Consider the following 18,071-nt stretch of genomic DNA (forward strand, 5'->3'; position numbering starts at 1 on the left):
CACTTTTATGCAATATTGAAAGATTTTTCACTAAATGAAAAGGCACTGCAAGCATCCTCTCCAACTAGAAAAACTCTCATTTGGCTTGCATTCATTAAGTCTCACTTCAGTCCAGAGCTATCAAAAAGCCTATGAAGAAATAGCTAGAGCTGCTTTCCCACCCACCTTCCCCTCCTCCTCCTCCTTTTTGGCAATGGATAAAGACCATCACTTCAAGAAGCCCCCAAAGCAAGCAAATCCCAGGTCACATTCTAAGAAGAATTTTAGTTACAGAAGCAAAGTAGACACGGTAAAGGAACATTTTTAACTAGGAAGGCATTAAATACTTTCTTGGTAGAATCAAGAGCACCGTGGACTGATCAGGCAAGGAAGCAAAATATTTTTAAAAGCAGACACAGACATAGCCCTAGCTTAGTTGGAAAGCTCAAGATTAAAAGGTATGGTTGGCTGCACAAACTAAATCACAAATTCACAGAAAAAGTCCACTTGTTTCTTAAAACAAGGCTGTCAAGCCTGTACCAAAATCCAGCAAACCAGGACACAAACATGGGAATTACATTGGAAAGGAAGTTAACTAATTTTGTGGAGACAGAAAACATGCAATAGTAGCAGAAACAAAAATACTGAAGCAACCTGGGTATGTGCTGCATGAGGTTAACATCTTTACGACAGGTGTATCTGAGGTCACTTCCAATTTACCACACACATCATTTTCAAATAAATCATTACAGTAATTTTCTAAATGCTTACTTTCATTTTAACTATAGAAAATATCTGCTCAAAGAAATAAGGTATTTCAGTATCTGTACAATAACAGACCATTTTAGTGAGTTCCTGTTCAGATACAATTTCATTCTCTTCTAGTGTGGTTTGTTTGGGTTTTTTTCCATTTTGTTTAGGGTCATTATTAAAGTTCCTCTTGACCCTCTACATCTGAAGAGTCTGAACCTCAGTGCAACAGTCAGAGTGTACAATCTAGCAGTAATTGTCATCTTCAGGTTTTAAAAAATTTAAATACTTCCAATGAGGGCTTTGTTTTCACATTTTATCTAGATTGTCACACCTTTTTTTGAGAAATTACTTTATCATTGTTTTATCTTTTTCGACTTGCACTTAGCTTCCTTCACACATGGCTTTTGTATCACAGAGAAATTAACTTGCTCTTGCATGTAACTACAGTGAGCATTAGTTATGCCTATTTATTATTTTAAATAATTTTAGAAATTATTATTTGCAATTCATAACTTTTTAATACTAAAAGACACCCCAAGATCTGCAATTACTTTAAATTTTAGGAAAGAAAAAACAACAATGACCTCTCAGAAAATCAAGACTCATAATGCAATATTAAAGATTATGTATGTATCATTTTTAAACCAGGTTCTGAAACTGGTACATAGGAAGATAAATGCATCCATCACCTTGAAAGGTGACTTAGGACATTTGAGAAAAAACCTACTCTCCATCCCAGGAATAACATTTTTTCTTACTGCCAGGAACAGTCTAAAGCAGAGGAAAGACACACTTTGCAGCAAATGGATTACCTGCAGTAATCCAATTACTTGTCATTCTGAGAGCCACTATAATCTTTATTGCCCACAAGTTTAATTTTTTCATTCCAAGAAAAGAAGAAAAAAGTCCATGATGAGTTATTGAAAAATTATGTGTTCAAATCAGTGTAATATTTATTTTTTAAAATTGTGATTAAGTATATAGATAGGTACAAGTAATAAGGAGTTTTCATTTATTACTACTACAAATATATAGCAATATTGATAGGTGTATGACATTTACAATATAAACTGCTTAATACAAAGCTCAAACCAGTAAGACCTATTTATTTTACAGCTGTTTGTAAGAAAACATTTGCTAAAACTCTTATGTGACACACAATAATACAACACAATGCTGGAATCAAATGACATTAACTTATTCTGTATTATTTCTTTCATGAAGTTTATTTCAGTATGCAATAATGACTCTCCCAAAATCTCTCCTTCAGCAGTTCTCCTTTAAAGCAAGGTCTACTAATTTCTAAGGAAACACTGTTATAACTGAATGAAACAACCCATAATTTACCAACTGCCACCCAGTGGGTTGTCAGTGACATTTTCTAGTCTTTTTTAAACTTTTCTAAAAAAAACAACTCCTTGAACATACTCAGCAAAAAAAAAAACCTAAACAAACTTCAAACCTAAATATTATATCAACTAAATATTCTCAAGTATTTGTGTCCTGAGCAACTTCAGACACCTACAGCATATACTAGAAGAACTTCCACTTGTATAGTTTGACTTTCATATACTCATAGAATGACAGAATGGTCTAGGGGGAGTTGGAAGATCATCCAGTTCCAATCCCCTCTGCCACAGTCAGGGACACCTTCCACTGGACCAGGCTGCTCAAGGGCCCCATTCCACCTGGCCTTGGATACTCCCAAGGATAGAACATCCACAGTTTCCCTAGGCAACCTGCTCCAGAGCCTCACTACATTTACAGTAAAAATTTTTTTCCCTAATATCTAATCTAAACCTACTCTCTTTAAATCTAAACCCATTTCCCCTTATCCCATTACTATGTGTTCTTGTAAATAGTCTCGTTCCATCATTCCTCCAAGTTCCCTTCAGTTACTGGAAGCTCACCATTAGGTCACCCTGAAGCCTTCTCTTTTCCAGACTGAACAACCCCAACTCCCTCAGCTCTTCCTCACAGGAGAGGCTCTCCCTCCCTCTCATCATCCCAGTGTCCCTCCTCTGTACCAACTCCAGCAGGTCCCTGTCCTCCCTGTGCGGTGCCCCAGAGCTGGTGCAGCCCTGCAGGTGGGCTCTGAGCAGAGCAGAGGGGCAGAATCCCCTCCCTGGCCCTGCTGCCCACCATGGATGCAGCCCAGGACACGTTTGGCTCTCTGGGCTGTGGGAGCACACTGACAGCTCATGGCCAGCCTCTCATCCTCCAGCACCCCCAAGTCCTCTCAGCAGGGCTGCTCTCCATCTGTTCATCCCCAGCCTGTGTTGACATGGGGGGATGACCCAACCCAGGTGCAGCACCTTGTACTTGGTCTTTGTCCTTTATCTGGACTCCTGTGAAGCCTTTGGCTGAGATTCCCATGGACTCACTTCAAGCTTGTCCAGTCCCTCTGGATGGCATCCTGTCATTCAGGTGGGTCACTGCACGCTCAGCTCGGTGTCATTTGCAAACTTGCCGTAGACGCACTTGCTATAGATGTAGTGCCTTTGTCTACTCCTTAATGAAATAACACCTGTCCAAATATGGACCCCTGAGGGATACCACTTGTCACCAGTGTTTAGCAGGACTCCAAATCATTGACCGCTACCCTCTGGATGCAACCATCCAACCAATTCCTAATCCACCTAACAGTCCACCTGTTGAATCCACCACTTTCCAGTCTGGAGAGGAGAATATTGTGGGGAACCATGTCAAAGGCTTTACAAAAGTCCAGATAAACAATGTCTATAGCCTTTCCCTTATCCACTGGTGTAGTTACTTCATAACAGAAAGGCACCTGGCTGGTCATACAGGATTTTCCCATAAGAGCTTCCCTTAATAATACTCTAAACTCCTCACACTCTCTGAATATTTGAAATCTACCAGTTAAGAATTACGCTTAATCACCATTCCAAAACAGATGCACAAGAGCACTCAAATTAACGTTCTCACAGCCTATTATAGTTGCACAGTATCACTTATTTTGATAAACGAATTAAGAACTTGCTTGCATAAAATCTGCTGTCAGAAGTGAATGAACCAAAACAACGTGTCTCAACTTTAAAGGTTCTCACAATAATGCACCAACTTGACACTACTCGTGAAGATCCTTGGTACTGCAAACTACTCCTCCTCCCCAAATTAAACTAGAACATACAACCTGCTACCCATATTCTTCTCATTCTCAAATACATATCTAAACACACAATACAAGGATATGTAAACAAATACAGTATATTCTGTCATTAAAGTACAAATTCATCATTTAACCTCAAAATTCCATGTTCATTTCATAATTCCATGTGCAGTGTAAGTTATACTGGTTGTGGGGGAATGTTTCACGTTCAAAGTTAATCTCCTGCATTTTTGTTTCTTCAAGAGACAGTATTCAACGTTTCTTCAAGTCTTTCCATGGCTTCTGGGCATGCCTATGTTTTTAGTAGCTTGCAAACCTATCCTGTCCCTTTTGGTACAGCTGTGGCAAAAAAATAACGCTTATGTTATGTTTCCAATGAGGCTGTTTACACATTTCCAGCTTTGCTCTTCTCAATACAGCACATACACAGGAAAAGCCATCCCCAAAAGCACCAGAGCTCAGTGTCCAGTGAGAAAATACAAGCACACATGATGCAACATTAATGAACTTTACAACACAGCACTGCAATGCCTCTTCTCTTGGACCACTGGTTTCTTAAAAATGGGAAGAGATTAAGAATGAGCCTGAGCAATGTGCAGCACAGTGGCCACTCACATATTCAAGTGTGCATTTCAAAATCAGAAACATAAATTTTCTAGCAAAAGAGCCCTGTCAGAACACTTCCCCTGTAACCCCAAAGCAGAACATACCAAGCAAAAGAACCCAAAAAATAACACCCCCAAAATCCCCATATTCTATTTCCTCCACTGAAATATTTAATATTTCAGAGCTATCCTATTATACTATAAATACTGCGATTAACATTTAAACCTTCTAGCCAGCATTAGCAGCAGCTCAGAGCTAAGCTGGCTCTGCAAAATATAAAAGACATCAGCATCAGACTTCTTGATTTGGCATTATACTTAAACACAATTACTGCTATCTTAACAGTCTTAAAAATAAATGAAAAACAAACCAAATAAATAAAATGGAAGCATAAAATTTGACACATGGAAGGATGACAATAATTTTCTGAATCCTGTACAATGGAGATGAGACATAGTACAAGTACACAGCCAAACTGTAACCAGTTAGTGTCTTCTCAGAGCAATGACCAATCTGTTATGCTCTGCATATTTTTTAAGGTTTCAAAACTGCATCCAAGTGAGCTTTTATATAAAAAACCCCATAACTTAAGGACCAGTAAAGCCTGTGTTGCTTGCTATTAATATACTTCAGATACCACCAACAGAAGAAACCTGAAATTATTAACAACATTTAATTTCAATTGTACTTTCATTAAGAATAAATATGTATCACTATTACAGCAACATCAGAAAGGTATAGTAGTAAAAGGTCCACTGCAGATAGTTTCTTCTCACTGGCATTAATTTCATTTTTGTAAGTCTTTGTTACTTATGTCTTCTTAGGAGAAGTAAGCCCATGCTATTAGTACCAGGATAAACTTAAGAACGATTAATGCTTATTTAACTTTAATTTATAGGTAAAGAAGACATTACCTGCTTGTATTCACCAACGCAGTTCTGACAGCAGAATCTTTTCTGCTGACCATCAATAGTAAGGACATTGTTTCCAGCTCCTTTACTGGGCAAGTACTCCCCACAATGCTCACAGCAATTCATTATTAAACCATTTGCCATCCTGTATCTATTGAAGCAATGGTCACTGCACAGCTTATGAGTCATATTTTTAAAGCTAACTTCGTGACGAATCTAAAAAATAAAAATAAAAAAGTATTCTATCACTAGACAAGCACAAAGTTGCCTGAAACTAACAGACTGGCTAGAAATCTTACATTTAAATAACCATCTCACTATTTAAAACCTTGAAATGACCATGAAATATACAAACAGAAAGGGATGTTTCTGTTGTCTCCAACATACTAGGAAAACACTCTTAAGACTCATCTACACTTTAGCCTAGAAGGAAAGACCAGAGGGATGGGTGTGGAAATTGCATATGAGAGCAGGCAATTTATGCAAGTTTTATAAAATGGAAGAACCTGGCATATGAGGATTGGCCAGACATTATGCTGTGTAAAGCAGTAGCCTGAACTATGCTGAACTCACTGATCAAGAAGGCATCAAGAATACATATATTCATGAGAATTTAAAATTACACATACTCTACAAATATCTAAAACCATCTGCATTACCTTTCAAAACATACAGAAAAAAATAGGTAATACAGTGGATCTTGACATTTTCTCATCAGCAATTCTTTTATGTTAGAGATCTGGGTTATAACTACAAGATTCTATGCCTAATAGAACACATTATCAGCAAAAGGCAGTTCAAGTTTCTGAAACAAGTATCAAGCTCTTGGAATATTTTCTTCCTTCAGCTGCTCTTTGTGAATATTAAACCTGCATATTTTAGTATCTCAAAATACTGAAGATTTTACCTTTTTTATTTTCAGTATTCATATTTCAGAATATAAGGTATTAATATGTCATTATTGAGAAAGACAAAAAAACAGTCAACCAGACCTCAGTTAGTTTACCACAGATCGTGCATCTTGATTTATTCAAGGCTCCTTTTGAGGGATTCTGTTTATCTTCATAGAAGGATAAACATGATGTACTGCAAAACTCCTGGAAAGACTCACTTGAATCTACTTGAGCAACAATGGTACCTTTCATGGTTGTTATATCTCTGAAATACAAAAAAAAACCAAAACCACGTGCTTATGTTTTTACTTCTATAAACAGGAACACTTTACATGTTGTAAGATTCATTCTTCCTTTCAAGGTTTACATTTCAAAACAGTTTTTTTAGTGTACAGTTGTTAGCCACATAATGAATACCAAGTTTGATAATATTTTTACAACTATTAAGTCTATACTGTGTAAACCTCTATGTTTTTCTTTAGCTTTGAGTTATTTTTTTCCCATTAATTATTCTAGAACTAAGTAGTATCAATGCACCATTAGATGTAGTTATGGCAAACTCAGTGTTTTCCAAAAAACTAACACAGCAAATTTGAGCTAGCCATTTTACAATGGCTTTTCCTTTTACAAAAAAGCTGTATGTAAGTTTCATACAAAAAATTCAGATTTATAATAAAAAGCAAGAAATTTTGTTTGTAGGTATTTTCAGTATTAACCTCAGGACATGATGAGAGGAAGAGAGAAACTTGTTTTTTCATATTTTTAAACTTATAAACAACCAAAAAGCTTAGAACTCTGCCACAAACATGCCTAGAAGTTCTATCATTCAAAATTTACAAAAGTTAATTCCATCATTCCTTTAAAAAGTTCCAAAGCATCTGAGCAGGTCATGCAGCTGTCCATGGAATTGTGCCAATTTAACACCTTAAACCAGAAAACCAACCATCAATAAAAGTAACTTGAAATTGAACAAACCTTGTTCTAACCAAACAGACTTTTACTGTCCCAAACTAATACACACCATAAATTACAAGAAGTAAGGAGAGGAAATAAAAGCCTCCTCCTTTGCCTTCTAAGTAAAAAACCCACAAAAAATCTAAAACCTATCATTGACATATAGGAAATGCTACTGGGTAGAATATATAAGAACAATTATTGTGCACATCTGGATCACCAGGTGGAAAACACATACCCCACATACTCATACCTATAAGTTTTAAAACCAAGATGAGTAAAAACCACTGGAAAAACAGGGAAAAAGTATGTTTCCCTAGATACTTCCTTGAAAATTCACTTGTACAGCCCTGATACCAACACTTGCAAGCTTGCCTTCTTCCATCAAGGGGAAGTCAGCAGAGTTTGGCTTACTCTTTGGAGAACTAAGATTTGTGTCAGGGAGTGCCATCATTCCTGTTCTGCAAAACAAAGCAGAGCTTCTGCCCTGGGGAGCTTGCTATTTATGTAGCTGCAGACTTCAGAGGAATACAAGAAAAGGGATTTATAATAAAATACCTAAGAATTCTGACTTTTCCTGTTGGGTTATACAGAGGAACAGTGCCACAGAGGAACAATTTAGTGCACATACTAAGACTAACATCACTTCAAAAACTGTCAAAGGTGACTTCAGAAAGATTTTCTTTAATCTCAAAAGCTAGAAATAAGGTGTTTTCCTCATCATTCAAAAATAAAGCCTTTTCATTTAGGGCAGTTTTGTACATAGCCTCTTGCAATACACAGCTTAATTATCTCCAATGTGGCAAAGGAGCATGGGTTTAGCCATGATTTCAGACAGAGAAGATTTGTGTAATCTTCATCTTTACAGATCATGCAGCAAGCTGAATATGGCAGTCACCAGATTATGTCTAAAAAAATATAATAGTGTATAAACACCTAACAAGGCAATAGAAAGAAGCATTATTTTTAACTAGCCCTGTAGAGGGAAGGGTTTAGAGAATTTGTGCTTTTAACAAATTTTTTTTTAAAAAACCTAGAATATCTTACCTTTTCTAGGTTTTCAGGGTACCATAGTATGAGTATGCAGGATATCAATGTTTTCTAAAGCTTATTTTTACTGAGTGCCAAGGAAAAAAAAGACCAATAGCTTGCATCCCAATAGTAGCCATTAATCCAGCACACTGGACAGTAATGTAAAAGATTTTTTTACTAGCTTAAATCTGTGATTGAGCTCTCAGGAGCACACACTAGCAAAGGCATTCTTTATTGCAAGCCTTTTAGTTCAGCAAAAATTCATCCTTTAACCAGTGTCACTGCAGCATGTAGCAGACTGAGAATATGAAAAAGTGCAAAAAGCTCATTTAACAGTACACTGAAAGTAAGAGTACAGCCAGTCTATATACTTAACACTACAACAACACAATTACAGAAGGCTTCTCTTTGGCAATTTCAAGTCTGGCAAATTAGGAAAAACTGCAAGTCAAACCTACCCAGTAATCTAAAATAAGCCACTTCTAGCTATGCTTTTTACTCCCTCTATACCAACCACTTATGGGGAAAACCGAAGGCTTTTCCTATCCCCCTATGACCAAGAGTGGAAGAACTCCCAAGTTTCTTCCAGCTTCTTGCAAGTATGACTTTGTCATTCTTTTAAAGTCTCTTTATTTTACATCTTCATCTATCAAAATGAGTGCTTTCTATACAACACATAGTCCACTTCTTTCAGAAAGCACTTCATATATGAAGTATATCTTGTCACAAAGTATGGCACAACTTGGACACCTTACCTTAAAAAAAAAAAATCAGCTATTTTTAGTGTCTTGGCTTTCAATAAAATAATGTCCCATACTCTGAATTCAAAAGCTGGTATTATTTTGTTAGACACAGAGAATTCAACATTTCCAGACACTAAAGCAACACTATATAAAGCATTTATATAATCAGATTTTATACCATTAATGGAGCAATTCTCATGCACGTGTTAAGAATCTTAATAGTACTGAATGTAGGTGCTAGAGTGAAACAAAATAAAAACTCACTTTCTGCACATGACACAAAGTTTCTTTGGAGCGGGTTTGTGTGAAAATGAAGAGAGGCAGGTAGTGGAGCAGAAAAGGTGAGCTGATCCTTTCCGCTGATACGCAGTCTGTCCCTTCTGTAAAGGCTTTTTGCAGTTTGCACACGTGACTTTAACCTGCTTAGAAGGCTGTTGCTGGGGAGAAGGCTGGAAAATTTGCTTAGGAAGGGATGCTACAGGTGACAAGGAATCCACACCTGGTTGCTTCTGATTCCTAGGAAAGGAAGCTGACTGGGATATCCAAGAATCTTCAAGACAAAAAACCCAAACATAAAAGTAAATCAAGAGACATGTATGTATGTACAGAATAGTATTCACAGATGTATCATCATAAAATCATTTTTCTCTGGGAATGACCACAGAAGATATTTTAATTTCAGGTTTAATGTAAAAAATCCTGTTTGATGGTACCACTCTCCATTTCTACAAAGCTTCAGAACATGAACAAATTTCAGGATGCTCCCATCCTACATCTAGTGACAGATTTTGCAGATTTCAATTCACTTGCACTGAGTCTGCAAGCTGGCAATCTTATCTTCAAACAAAAAAACTACAATTAAAAAAAAAGACTAACAGACAACATAGAATTTCTAAACCAATGTTTGAGACAAACTCTGCAAATTTAGATCCAAAATTTTCATTAGTTATTTTGTTCTAAAGCTTTAACAAGCATAATGTGCCCAGCCTCAGTGATAAACCCTAGAACTGGCTCCTAGACCAGCCTGCAGCCAGAGAACTATTCTGTATAGCAGTGAATGTCCAAAGTCATGAGAGAAACAACTTCCTCAGTAGTAATCAGTGAACCTAGAAAGTAATATTTTGTTAAGTTCTGGCAGTACACAGATCCATGTCCCCATGTTTCAGACTCCACTAGTTTTTAATCTGTATTTTTTGGAGAATAAACTACCATGGAACAAAGTTATCTTTGCCCAATCTTTTGTAGCATAAGTAACTCCTATAACAAGAATGTAAGCAAGACATTTTTCTGAAAGAAATACATCTATGAACATCATATGTTAAATTACATGCTCCATTATCTTGGTCTGGAGCAGAAGATACAGTTCTGGGGGGGAAAAGAAATCCCCCAACAAAATGTCATTTCTAGGCTTTTCTCTGGAATTTCAGCTTTCATTTAAAGTGATTATCATCAGAATTTTGAAATGTTTACCTTCTGAAGACTGAATTAAAACTGAAAAAAACAATTTTGCAGGATAAAAAACATTTGCACAAATTTTCAGTAGTGTGCCAGTTATACCAAACACTGTGACAGCCCTTGGGACTTACCTAGCCTTGAATGTTTTACTGGAGTGATTCAGAGTATTTCTGGAGTGTTAATACAACTAATACCCAAACGTGAGACAGATGATTTTAAATTCTATGACTTCAAATACCATAAGCATTAACCTACAGACAAGAGCAACTGCCCATACCTTATTCTTAAGGACATTATTTTGGTCCATAATTGTTTATTAAATAAAAGGAACCCTTTCCTCCTGCTTTCTGCATTCCTTTCTTTCCCCAAAGGATTCTATTAACAACATATTCTGATGCATAGCTTTAAAATCCATTTAGGGACAAAGTTCCAAGAACACTTGTTAGTACAAGAAACAACATACATTCCTTAGAAGGTGAAAGATCATTTTCGTGTGTGCCTTTTTAGCTGTCAAGGATGTCCTACTACTCAGCCATTTAAGACAATCTAGAAATTTACCTGTTGTAGTGCTTGAGAGTAAGCAGAAGAGCTGGAAGGAAAAGGTGAAGGGAAAAGGACACAAAACAAAACACATTTGTCTTAAAAGTGTTAAAGGTGTTTACCTTGGAAGGCATGAATATCCTTACTGACAAACTAAGACAAGCTACCAGAGTGCTTAGAATTAAAATTAAGTGCCCTCTTTAAACTTTTCTATATTTCTACTACTTCAAATATACTATTATCCTGGCAGCACCTTAACACCTCAAAACATTCTTTTCTTTTAGATTTCAAGTGAAAGCACATTGCCTCTCTTATCAGGAATACACAGCATGTGCAATAGAGCTACAGTAGTGCTCAACTGCCAGTCATGAAAACTTGAATTTGCCACTCATTTCAGTTTGAAACATTCAGCACAACTAATACCTAATTAAAGTAGGTAATATCTCTTTAAGGTTTTTTCAATTATTCCTGATTTTCTTAAGGCCTCAGATAGCCTCCCTTGATATTCTGTTGCATTTTTCCTTCCATAAACATACAAGAAGAACATCAGAAAATCTTGACTTTTTTTTTCTTTTACTTTTTCCATATCCAGCTTCATAGATACCCATTTTATATTATGCCTTTTCTTCACATCTCACTCTCAGCCATGATACCTCCTTTGTTTAAAGTTCTCTGTAAAGGATCTGCAAAATCCAATTTTCATGTCCTTGAACTGAGGTGTATCACACTTCCTTAGTTAATTCATGGTGAGTTTTCATACCTCACTGCCTTATGTCTTCATCCTTCGAGCTCCTACCTGCAATTCTGTAATGGCCAAGTTTATGAGACTATACAGTGCCATGTTCAACCACATCTTACTGCTATGGCTTTTCAGGTTGGTCTCCTTCCTTCTTACTCATTCCTGCTCTAAAACACTATAAAATTATCCTTTCCTCTCATTTATACCATTTTATTACAGAGTCATCTGGCAAAAATTAAGTTTTTTTTAAAAGTTGAAAAGAATGTGTCAGTACATCTTGGGGCAGAGGTGGGAAAGAAGACAGTACTGAAGTTTTACACAGGTATGCAGCTTTTGAAACACACTGAGCTACATACAGTTGGATTAAAACCTGGTTCACATCAGGGCAATTGTAAACTGCACCCTCAATTTACTAGGTGTTGGCTCTTTCTCTGGAGCACTTCTGAAGCACAAAAACTAGAATGCATTGAGAGAAACAAAAGTTCCACTCCAAAGCACATCTACATGGACTTCATCTACCTGGACCTCTCCCAAGACCTTTGATATGGTCCCCCCACAATGTTCTTGCTGCTGAATTGGAGACATATATATCTCATGGATAAAGAATTGGCTGGATGACTGCACCCCAAGAATTACAGTTCATGGCTCAATGTCCAAGTGGGAAACAGTAACAAGTGGTGTCCTCCAAGGGTCTGTACTAGCACTGGTATTATTTAGGTTTTTTTTTTCAACAACACAGAGAGTAAGACTAAGCAGACTCTGGGAACACCAAGCTGGGTGGTGCAATTGATAAGACAGAGGGGACATTATGCCATCCACAGGGATCTTGACAGCCTGGATGAATGAGCCCATGCAAAACTCCGAGCCCAACAAGGCCAAGTGCAAGGTCAGCCAGGGCAATCTTCAATACCAATACAAACTGGAGGCTGAATGGATTGAGGGCAGCCCTGTGGAGGAGGACTGTGGGGGACCAGTAGATTTAAAACTGGACATGAGCCAGCAACCTGTGCTTACAGACCAAAAAGTCACTCATATCCTGGTCTGTGGTGATTCTGTCCCTCTGCTCTGCTGAGAGCCCACCTGCAAAATACTGCATCTAACTCTGAGGTCCCCTGTACAAGACAGAAATGGGCTTGTTAAAGCAAGCACAGAAGAGGGTTACAAGAAGCGACAGAAGGCTTGAACACCTCTCCTGTGAAGAAAAGCAAAGAGTTGGGAGTTGCTCTGTCTGAAGAAGAGAAGGCTGAGGAGACCATATTGCAGTCTTTCAACATATAAAGCAGGGTTACAGAAAAAGATGCACTGAGATTTGTTAACAAGACCTGTAGTAAGAGGACAAGAGGCAGTACCTTTAAATTGAAAGAGGGTAGGTTTATATTGGTCATGAGACAGAACTGACAGAATTCTTTTACAATAAAGGTGGCAAGACACAGGAACAGGTTATCCAGAGAAGCTATGGATGCCCCATCATGAGTGTTCCAGGTCAGGTTGGATGGGGCTCTGAGCAACCTCATCCAGTGAAAGCTGTCCCTGCCACGGCAGGGTGGTTGGATGAGCTGATCTTTTAATGTCCTTTCCAATCCAAACCATTCTATCATAGGCACTCCAATGCCTACTGGGGACATCAGACTCTAAATTAATGTGTAGGACACAAGTGTCTCTGTTATACACCTACTGCTTCATATACAGAAGAGGTACCTACTCAAGGAAAATAGACTAACAGATCGAGAAGAAATCTTCCAAACCACATATATAATCACAGAATCATTTAGGTTGGAGAAGATGCCTAAGATCATCAAATCCAACCATTAATCCAGCACTCCCACTAAACCATGTCCCTGAGTGCCACATCTACACCCCTTTTAAACATCTCCAGGGTTGGAGATCACTTTCTTGGGCAGCCTGTTCCAATATTTACTAATCCTTCTGGTGAAGACATGTTTCCTAATGTATTATGCCACTGAACATATTTTATTCTAGTCACAGATAAGGTAGTGATGGGCATGAAGGGAATCAAGATCTTTCATACATATTAAGCTAAAAGACTAAGCAGTGCCACTGCCAAAAATACTTAAATCAAAACTTCTATAATCAATTTATTTCACAACTTATTTTCAGCCTCTAAGGAAAAATTCAAAATCGCAACTTACCAGGATTATGATGAGTCACAGATTCTCCATTTTGAAATACATCTCCAGCCACGTTCATTCTACCAGGATTGAAAGGTCCTACACCAGTCTTGGTCTGTGAAGTCAAAGATGGGGTGTATGTTTGCAAATTAACACCAAAATTATCTGACTGCAGTCCGTTAGATACATCTCCCAAGCTGGCATTGTGCAGTGACGTCACATGTGTAATCATTAGGTTCATGTCACGCCTGTCACCATCATTTTCTAAATGACTGACACGGACAGATCTCATAGCACCTGTTTCTAATGTAGTAACATTAGCAATCTGAATTTCTGAGTCTGGTTCTGTGGTTATACCACTATTACCTATCCCTGAATTTACCTTACTTCTTGAAAAACTGGAAGGTGAGAATTCCATTTCGTTGGTTCTATTTTTACACTCTGGAAGTCTTCGTTCATTAAAACTGGAAGCATTCTTCTCTTGTCCTTGATTTGTTTCAATATCTTCTTCATCGTCAATAATAATAGTTTCACTTATACTCCCCTTTCGAGAATTTAAGTCTTTTGGAGAAGGAAGCATTTTGCAATCATTTCCTTTAAGTTCTTCATTTTTAGATGATGTAAATGCAGCGTTCCTTTGATCTGCTACCAGCGACGTAGAATTTTGCGGAGGTTGTACAGGCTCGATAAAAACTACATCATCATCGTCTTCTACAGGCGAGTTTTGGAATTTATTAGGTCTAGAAACTAAAGAACTTGGTGGCCCTCCAAATGTATTTCCTACATTTGCAAGACCTGCTGCCATGGTGGTATTCCCTAGCAGACTAGGAGTATTTTCAGACAAGTCTAATCCTCCCAGAGGACTCGTGTCCATTCCAGATCTGCTGTTTAAAGAAAAACATAAAGCAAGAAAGAACACATCAACTTCAGCAAGTAAGATACTACTTTCCAGTAACAGTTCTTAAAAATAACTACTGAATTAATAGTTCCAGATTTTATTTTCTTCCTGAGATAATATGAAGGAAAATTAGGTTTTTCTATGCTCCTTTTTGAATGTCTTAACATCCATTTACTTTCTAATCCTATACTAGCAAAAACTATGCAATCGCTACACATCACAATGTTTTATCAATACTTTTACACACAGGAAACAGAATTTTCAGTGCTATTTATTAAATGATCCCAATCTCTCAGTCCCTTTCCCACCCCATATATGCAAGCAATTATCTTCTAGCACTGCATTTGCTAGACTACAAAGCAAGGTCAAGAGTTAGGCACACAGAAAGAAAAAGTGAATTCCTATTAAATTCTGGCCCTATTAGGAACGTTAACAACTTTGAAATTCGACTGATTTTCCCTCAACTCCACACTGCCAAAGCTCCTTAGGTTGCCACAAGACGATTGGAAGAAAGAAGTAAGGAAGAGATATATAGGAAACCCTTGAATGTGACAAAAATAGATACATTATTGCACAGCAGAAAGTGGACAGCAACCTCTCATTTGTAGCCACTACAGAATGGCAGCTCATTTGAAGACCTGACTTATTACCTCATGCTCCTGCAACTTTCAGTGACTTCGTCTTATTTCTTTTAAGAGCAAACAGTGTTTATTCAGGCTACTTCCCAACAGCTAATTTGCCTGGGGAGCTCTGTTTGCTTTTAGTAATTGTTCAGTTTGGGGAATCTGTTCTTCATAAATGTCAATTCAACCATGAATTAAAAAAATATAAAAGTCAACCTGGATACAATCAAAGCTAAAAGACATCTGTACTAAAGATCAGTAAGTTAAACCAATCTTGATACAATACTACAAGAAAAATACAGACATAATTAGAATTTGGGTATGTCTTGGAGTAAACACTGATCTGTGACATCACTGAGTTTGTGTGGAAGGTCAGAAGCAGCTTTCTGCGCTTTTTTATAAAACCTTTATTACAGGAAGGTAAATACAAGAAGTAGAAATATCCTGCTCATCTATACTTACCCATCCAGAAATCCACTGCAATCTGTTTACCTTAATAAGTTGCTCCAAGCACTTTTATTTTCTTTCTGTGGGGAAACTGCTCTTGTACCAACTTGCTGCCTTTCACAAAAGTACTGTGGTCTGAAACGGGGTTAAAACAAACATTAGCTACCCAAAACTATTTCCTCATCGCAAGCATCATCTGCCAGCTATGTTCCTTACACCAACTTTCTTCTAAATTTACAGTTTAAGTTCAAACCTGACTTTAGCACTATGATCCTCCAGTAAGAGAGAATGTGAGTCTATTCAATCTCTGCTGTGAATAAAGCAGCAACAGTACTCTCTGAGATCGTCTACTCTGTCACATTACACATCCAGAAGGCTTTACAGAGGGGAAAAATATGCAATGTTTGGTAAGAGACAGGCATACATAACTGCAACTGAGTAATCAAACATCAGAATTAAGAAGTATATCTGTAATAGAATACTAAGGAAATAAATTATTCAAGTAAACTAAGCAACCAAGAAAAAAAATCTTAGCAGCTACACTTCCTTCATTTTTATTGTGTCAACCTCCTTGCTGCCTGTAGCAGAATACACTAAGCTGAAATTAAAATAGAAAAGGAAAACCACAGGACATAAAAATCAGGCCTACAATGCAATATAAACCTTACACTGCTAATATTTTTCACTTGTATATACGCACTGCAGTGATACTTAGCACAGATTCAGGCATCCATAGTCTGTATTAACACACGTGATCACTCACAAGAGACTGTTCAAAGTTCAAGCATCTATTTATTCTTCAGGTTTTATAACAGTCATTAGGTTTTCCAGACTTGGCAGCATTTTTAAAAGAGAGAGCATCAACTAGTATAGTTATCTACTGTTTGAGGACAGCCCTTAAAACCCACGACAGGAAATATGCCCAGAGGAATAAAGCTCAAATATTCTTCTACACATTTACACTACTCAAGCCCTGCTGACCATTAACTGAGCAGGAGCAGGGAGGGCAGGACCAGGACCAAACAGTAAAGCTGTGAACCAGATTAATCCTAGAGGAGTGGCAGGCGACCACCTTTTAATTCCTTCCTATGTTAGCCTCACAGACAAATGCCATTATATAATAGCATTTGAACCACAATAAAGGGAATGCTGAATTGGAATGAAAGAAGGTTTCTAACCAAGAAAATTGCATTATCAATGCAGTTGGCATGTACATCCCTGGAAATCAGTCAGTTACACTGAAGGTTAATTTAATCCAATATTCTCTTTCACTTTTTCCCCTAGGGCTAAATAACTTAAAGTTAGATTTTTCTGCATCTCAGATTTTGCTGAAAAGAATTAATTTTTAAACTTTCACAGGTTTATTCTAAATATTTTCTTTTTCTACAAGGACAAAAGCACCACAAGCACATAAAGCTGATAATAAAGTTTCAAATATACTCGAACAGATGTGAGCAGGGAAAAAAATGAGACTATGCCAAGACTACACCCTAGGCTGGACTCAAAACCTTTGTGATTCCTATTTTCACAAATCCTTAGTAGAAAGACAGACTTGGGCTGTATTACAGTACATGCACATAACATGTGCAAAGTTGAGACTCAAAACACGTATCTTTTTGCCTAAATCTATTTACTTTCTCCACAAAGCTCCTAGGTTTTAATGAGTTGTACCGCTAAGTATTAAAAATATAAAAATTTGTGTTTAACTACTAGTGCAAAAGTGCAAAGTCTAGTCTACTAGTGCAAAGTCATAAGCAAAATCTGCATATATTTCCCTGCAAATAGCTCCTACCTCCCAACAACAACATTACCCATAAAATGTGCAAAATGAGATAGCTTGTTTTCTAAAAGTAGGAACAGCAAGGAGAAACATAAAAACCACATAGGCAATGTCACAGTCAGTACTTCTAAATGAAAAGCTACCCAAAAAAAAAGTGACCTTAAAAAAAATGCTTAGAATGGAAAACCGGGAAAAAACTCATACCTCAAAACAGGCAACAGCAAAAGATGCTTTACAATAGAAATACAATGATTAGAAACCCGTGAGATTTGTTAGACTGATCACTGGACAAATTGCTGAGATTTAGGAGGAAAAAACAAAACTGAAACAGAAAAAACCCAAACCAACTAACAAAACAAAACCCCAACTCAACAACAACAAAACCAAATAATTCATAAAAAACCCAATGAACAAACACCTCAAACAAAAAATCCCAACCAACCAACAACAAGAAACAAC

At 37.2% G+C, this 18,071-nt stretch overlaps 1 protein-coding gene across 7 annotated transcripts in view; it reads right to left on the minus strand.

The window, feature by feature from the left end:
- ZMYM2 (zinc finger MYM-type containing 2) overlaps positions 1 to 18,071 on the minus strand; it is an 87,344-nt gene that overhangs the window by 52,101 nt on the left and 17,172 nt on the right. For 2 of the 7 annotated variants that reach the window (XM_036404065.2, XM_036404061.2), the window contains 5 exons: positions 15,878 to 15,967; positions 13,886 to 14,748; positions 9,266 to 9,551; positions 6,372 to 6,537; positions 5,383 to 5,595 (listed from right to left, as the gene is read on the minus strand). In XM_036404065.2, the coding sequence (XP_036259958.1) occupies positions 5,383 to 5,595; positions 6,372 to 6,537; positions 9,266 to 9,551; positions 13,886 to 14,738 (1,518 nt within the window). In that variant the 5' untranslated portion in view covers positions 14,739 to 14,748; positions 15,878 to 15,967. Of the gene's footprint in view, positions 1 to 5,382; positions 5,596 to 6,371; positions 6,538 to 9,265; positions 9,552 to 13,885; positions 14,749 to 15,847; positions 15,968 to 18,071 lie in introns of those variants that run through there. The other 5 variants (XM_036404064.2, XM_036404057.2, XM_036404062.2 and 2 more) reach the window with 4 other exon arrangements.

The sequence above is a fragment of the Molothrus ater genome, chromosome 2 (genome assembly GCF_012460135.2).
Source record: "Molothrus ater isolate BHLD 08-10-18 breed brown headed cowbird chromosome 2, BPBGC_Mater_1.1, whole genome shotgun sequence".
Taxonomy (NCBI): domain Eukaryota; kingdom Metazoa; phylum Chordata; class Aves; order Passeriformes; family Icteridae; genus Molothrus; species Molothrus ater.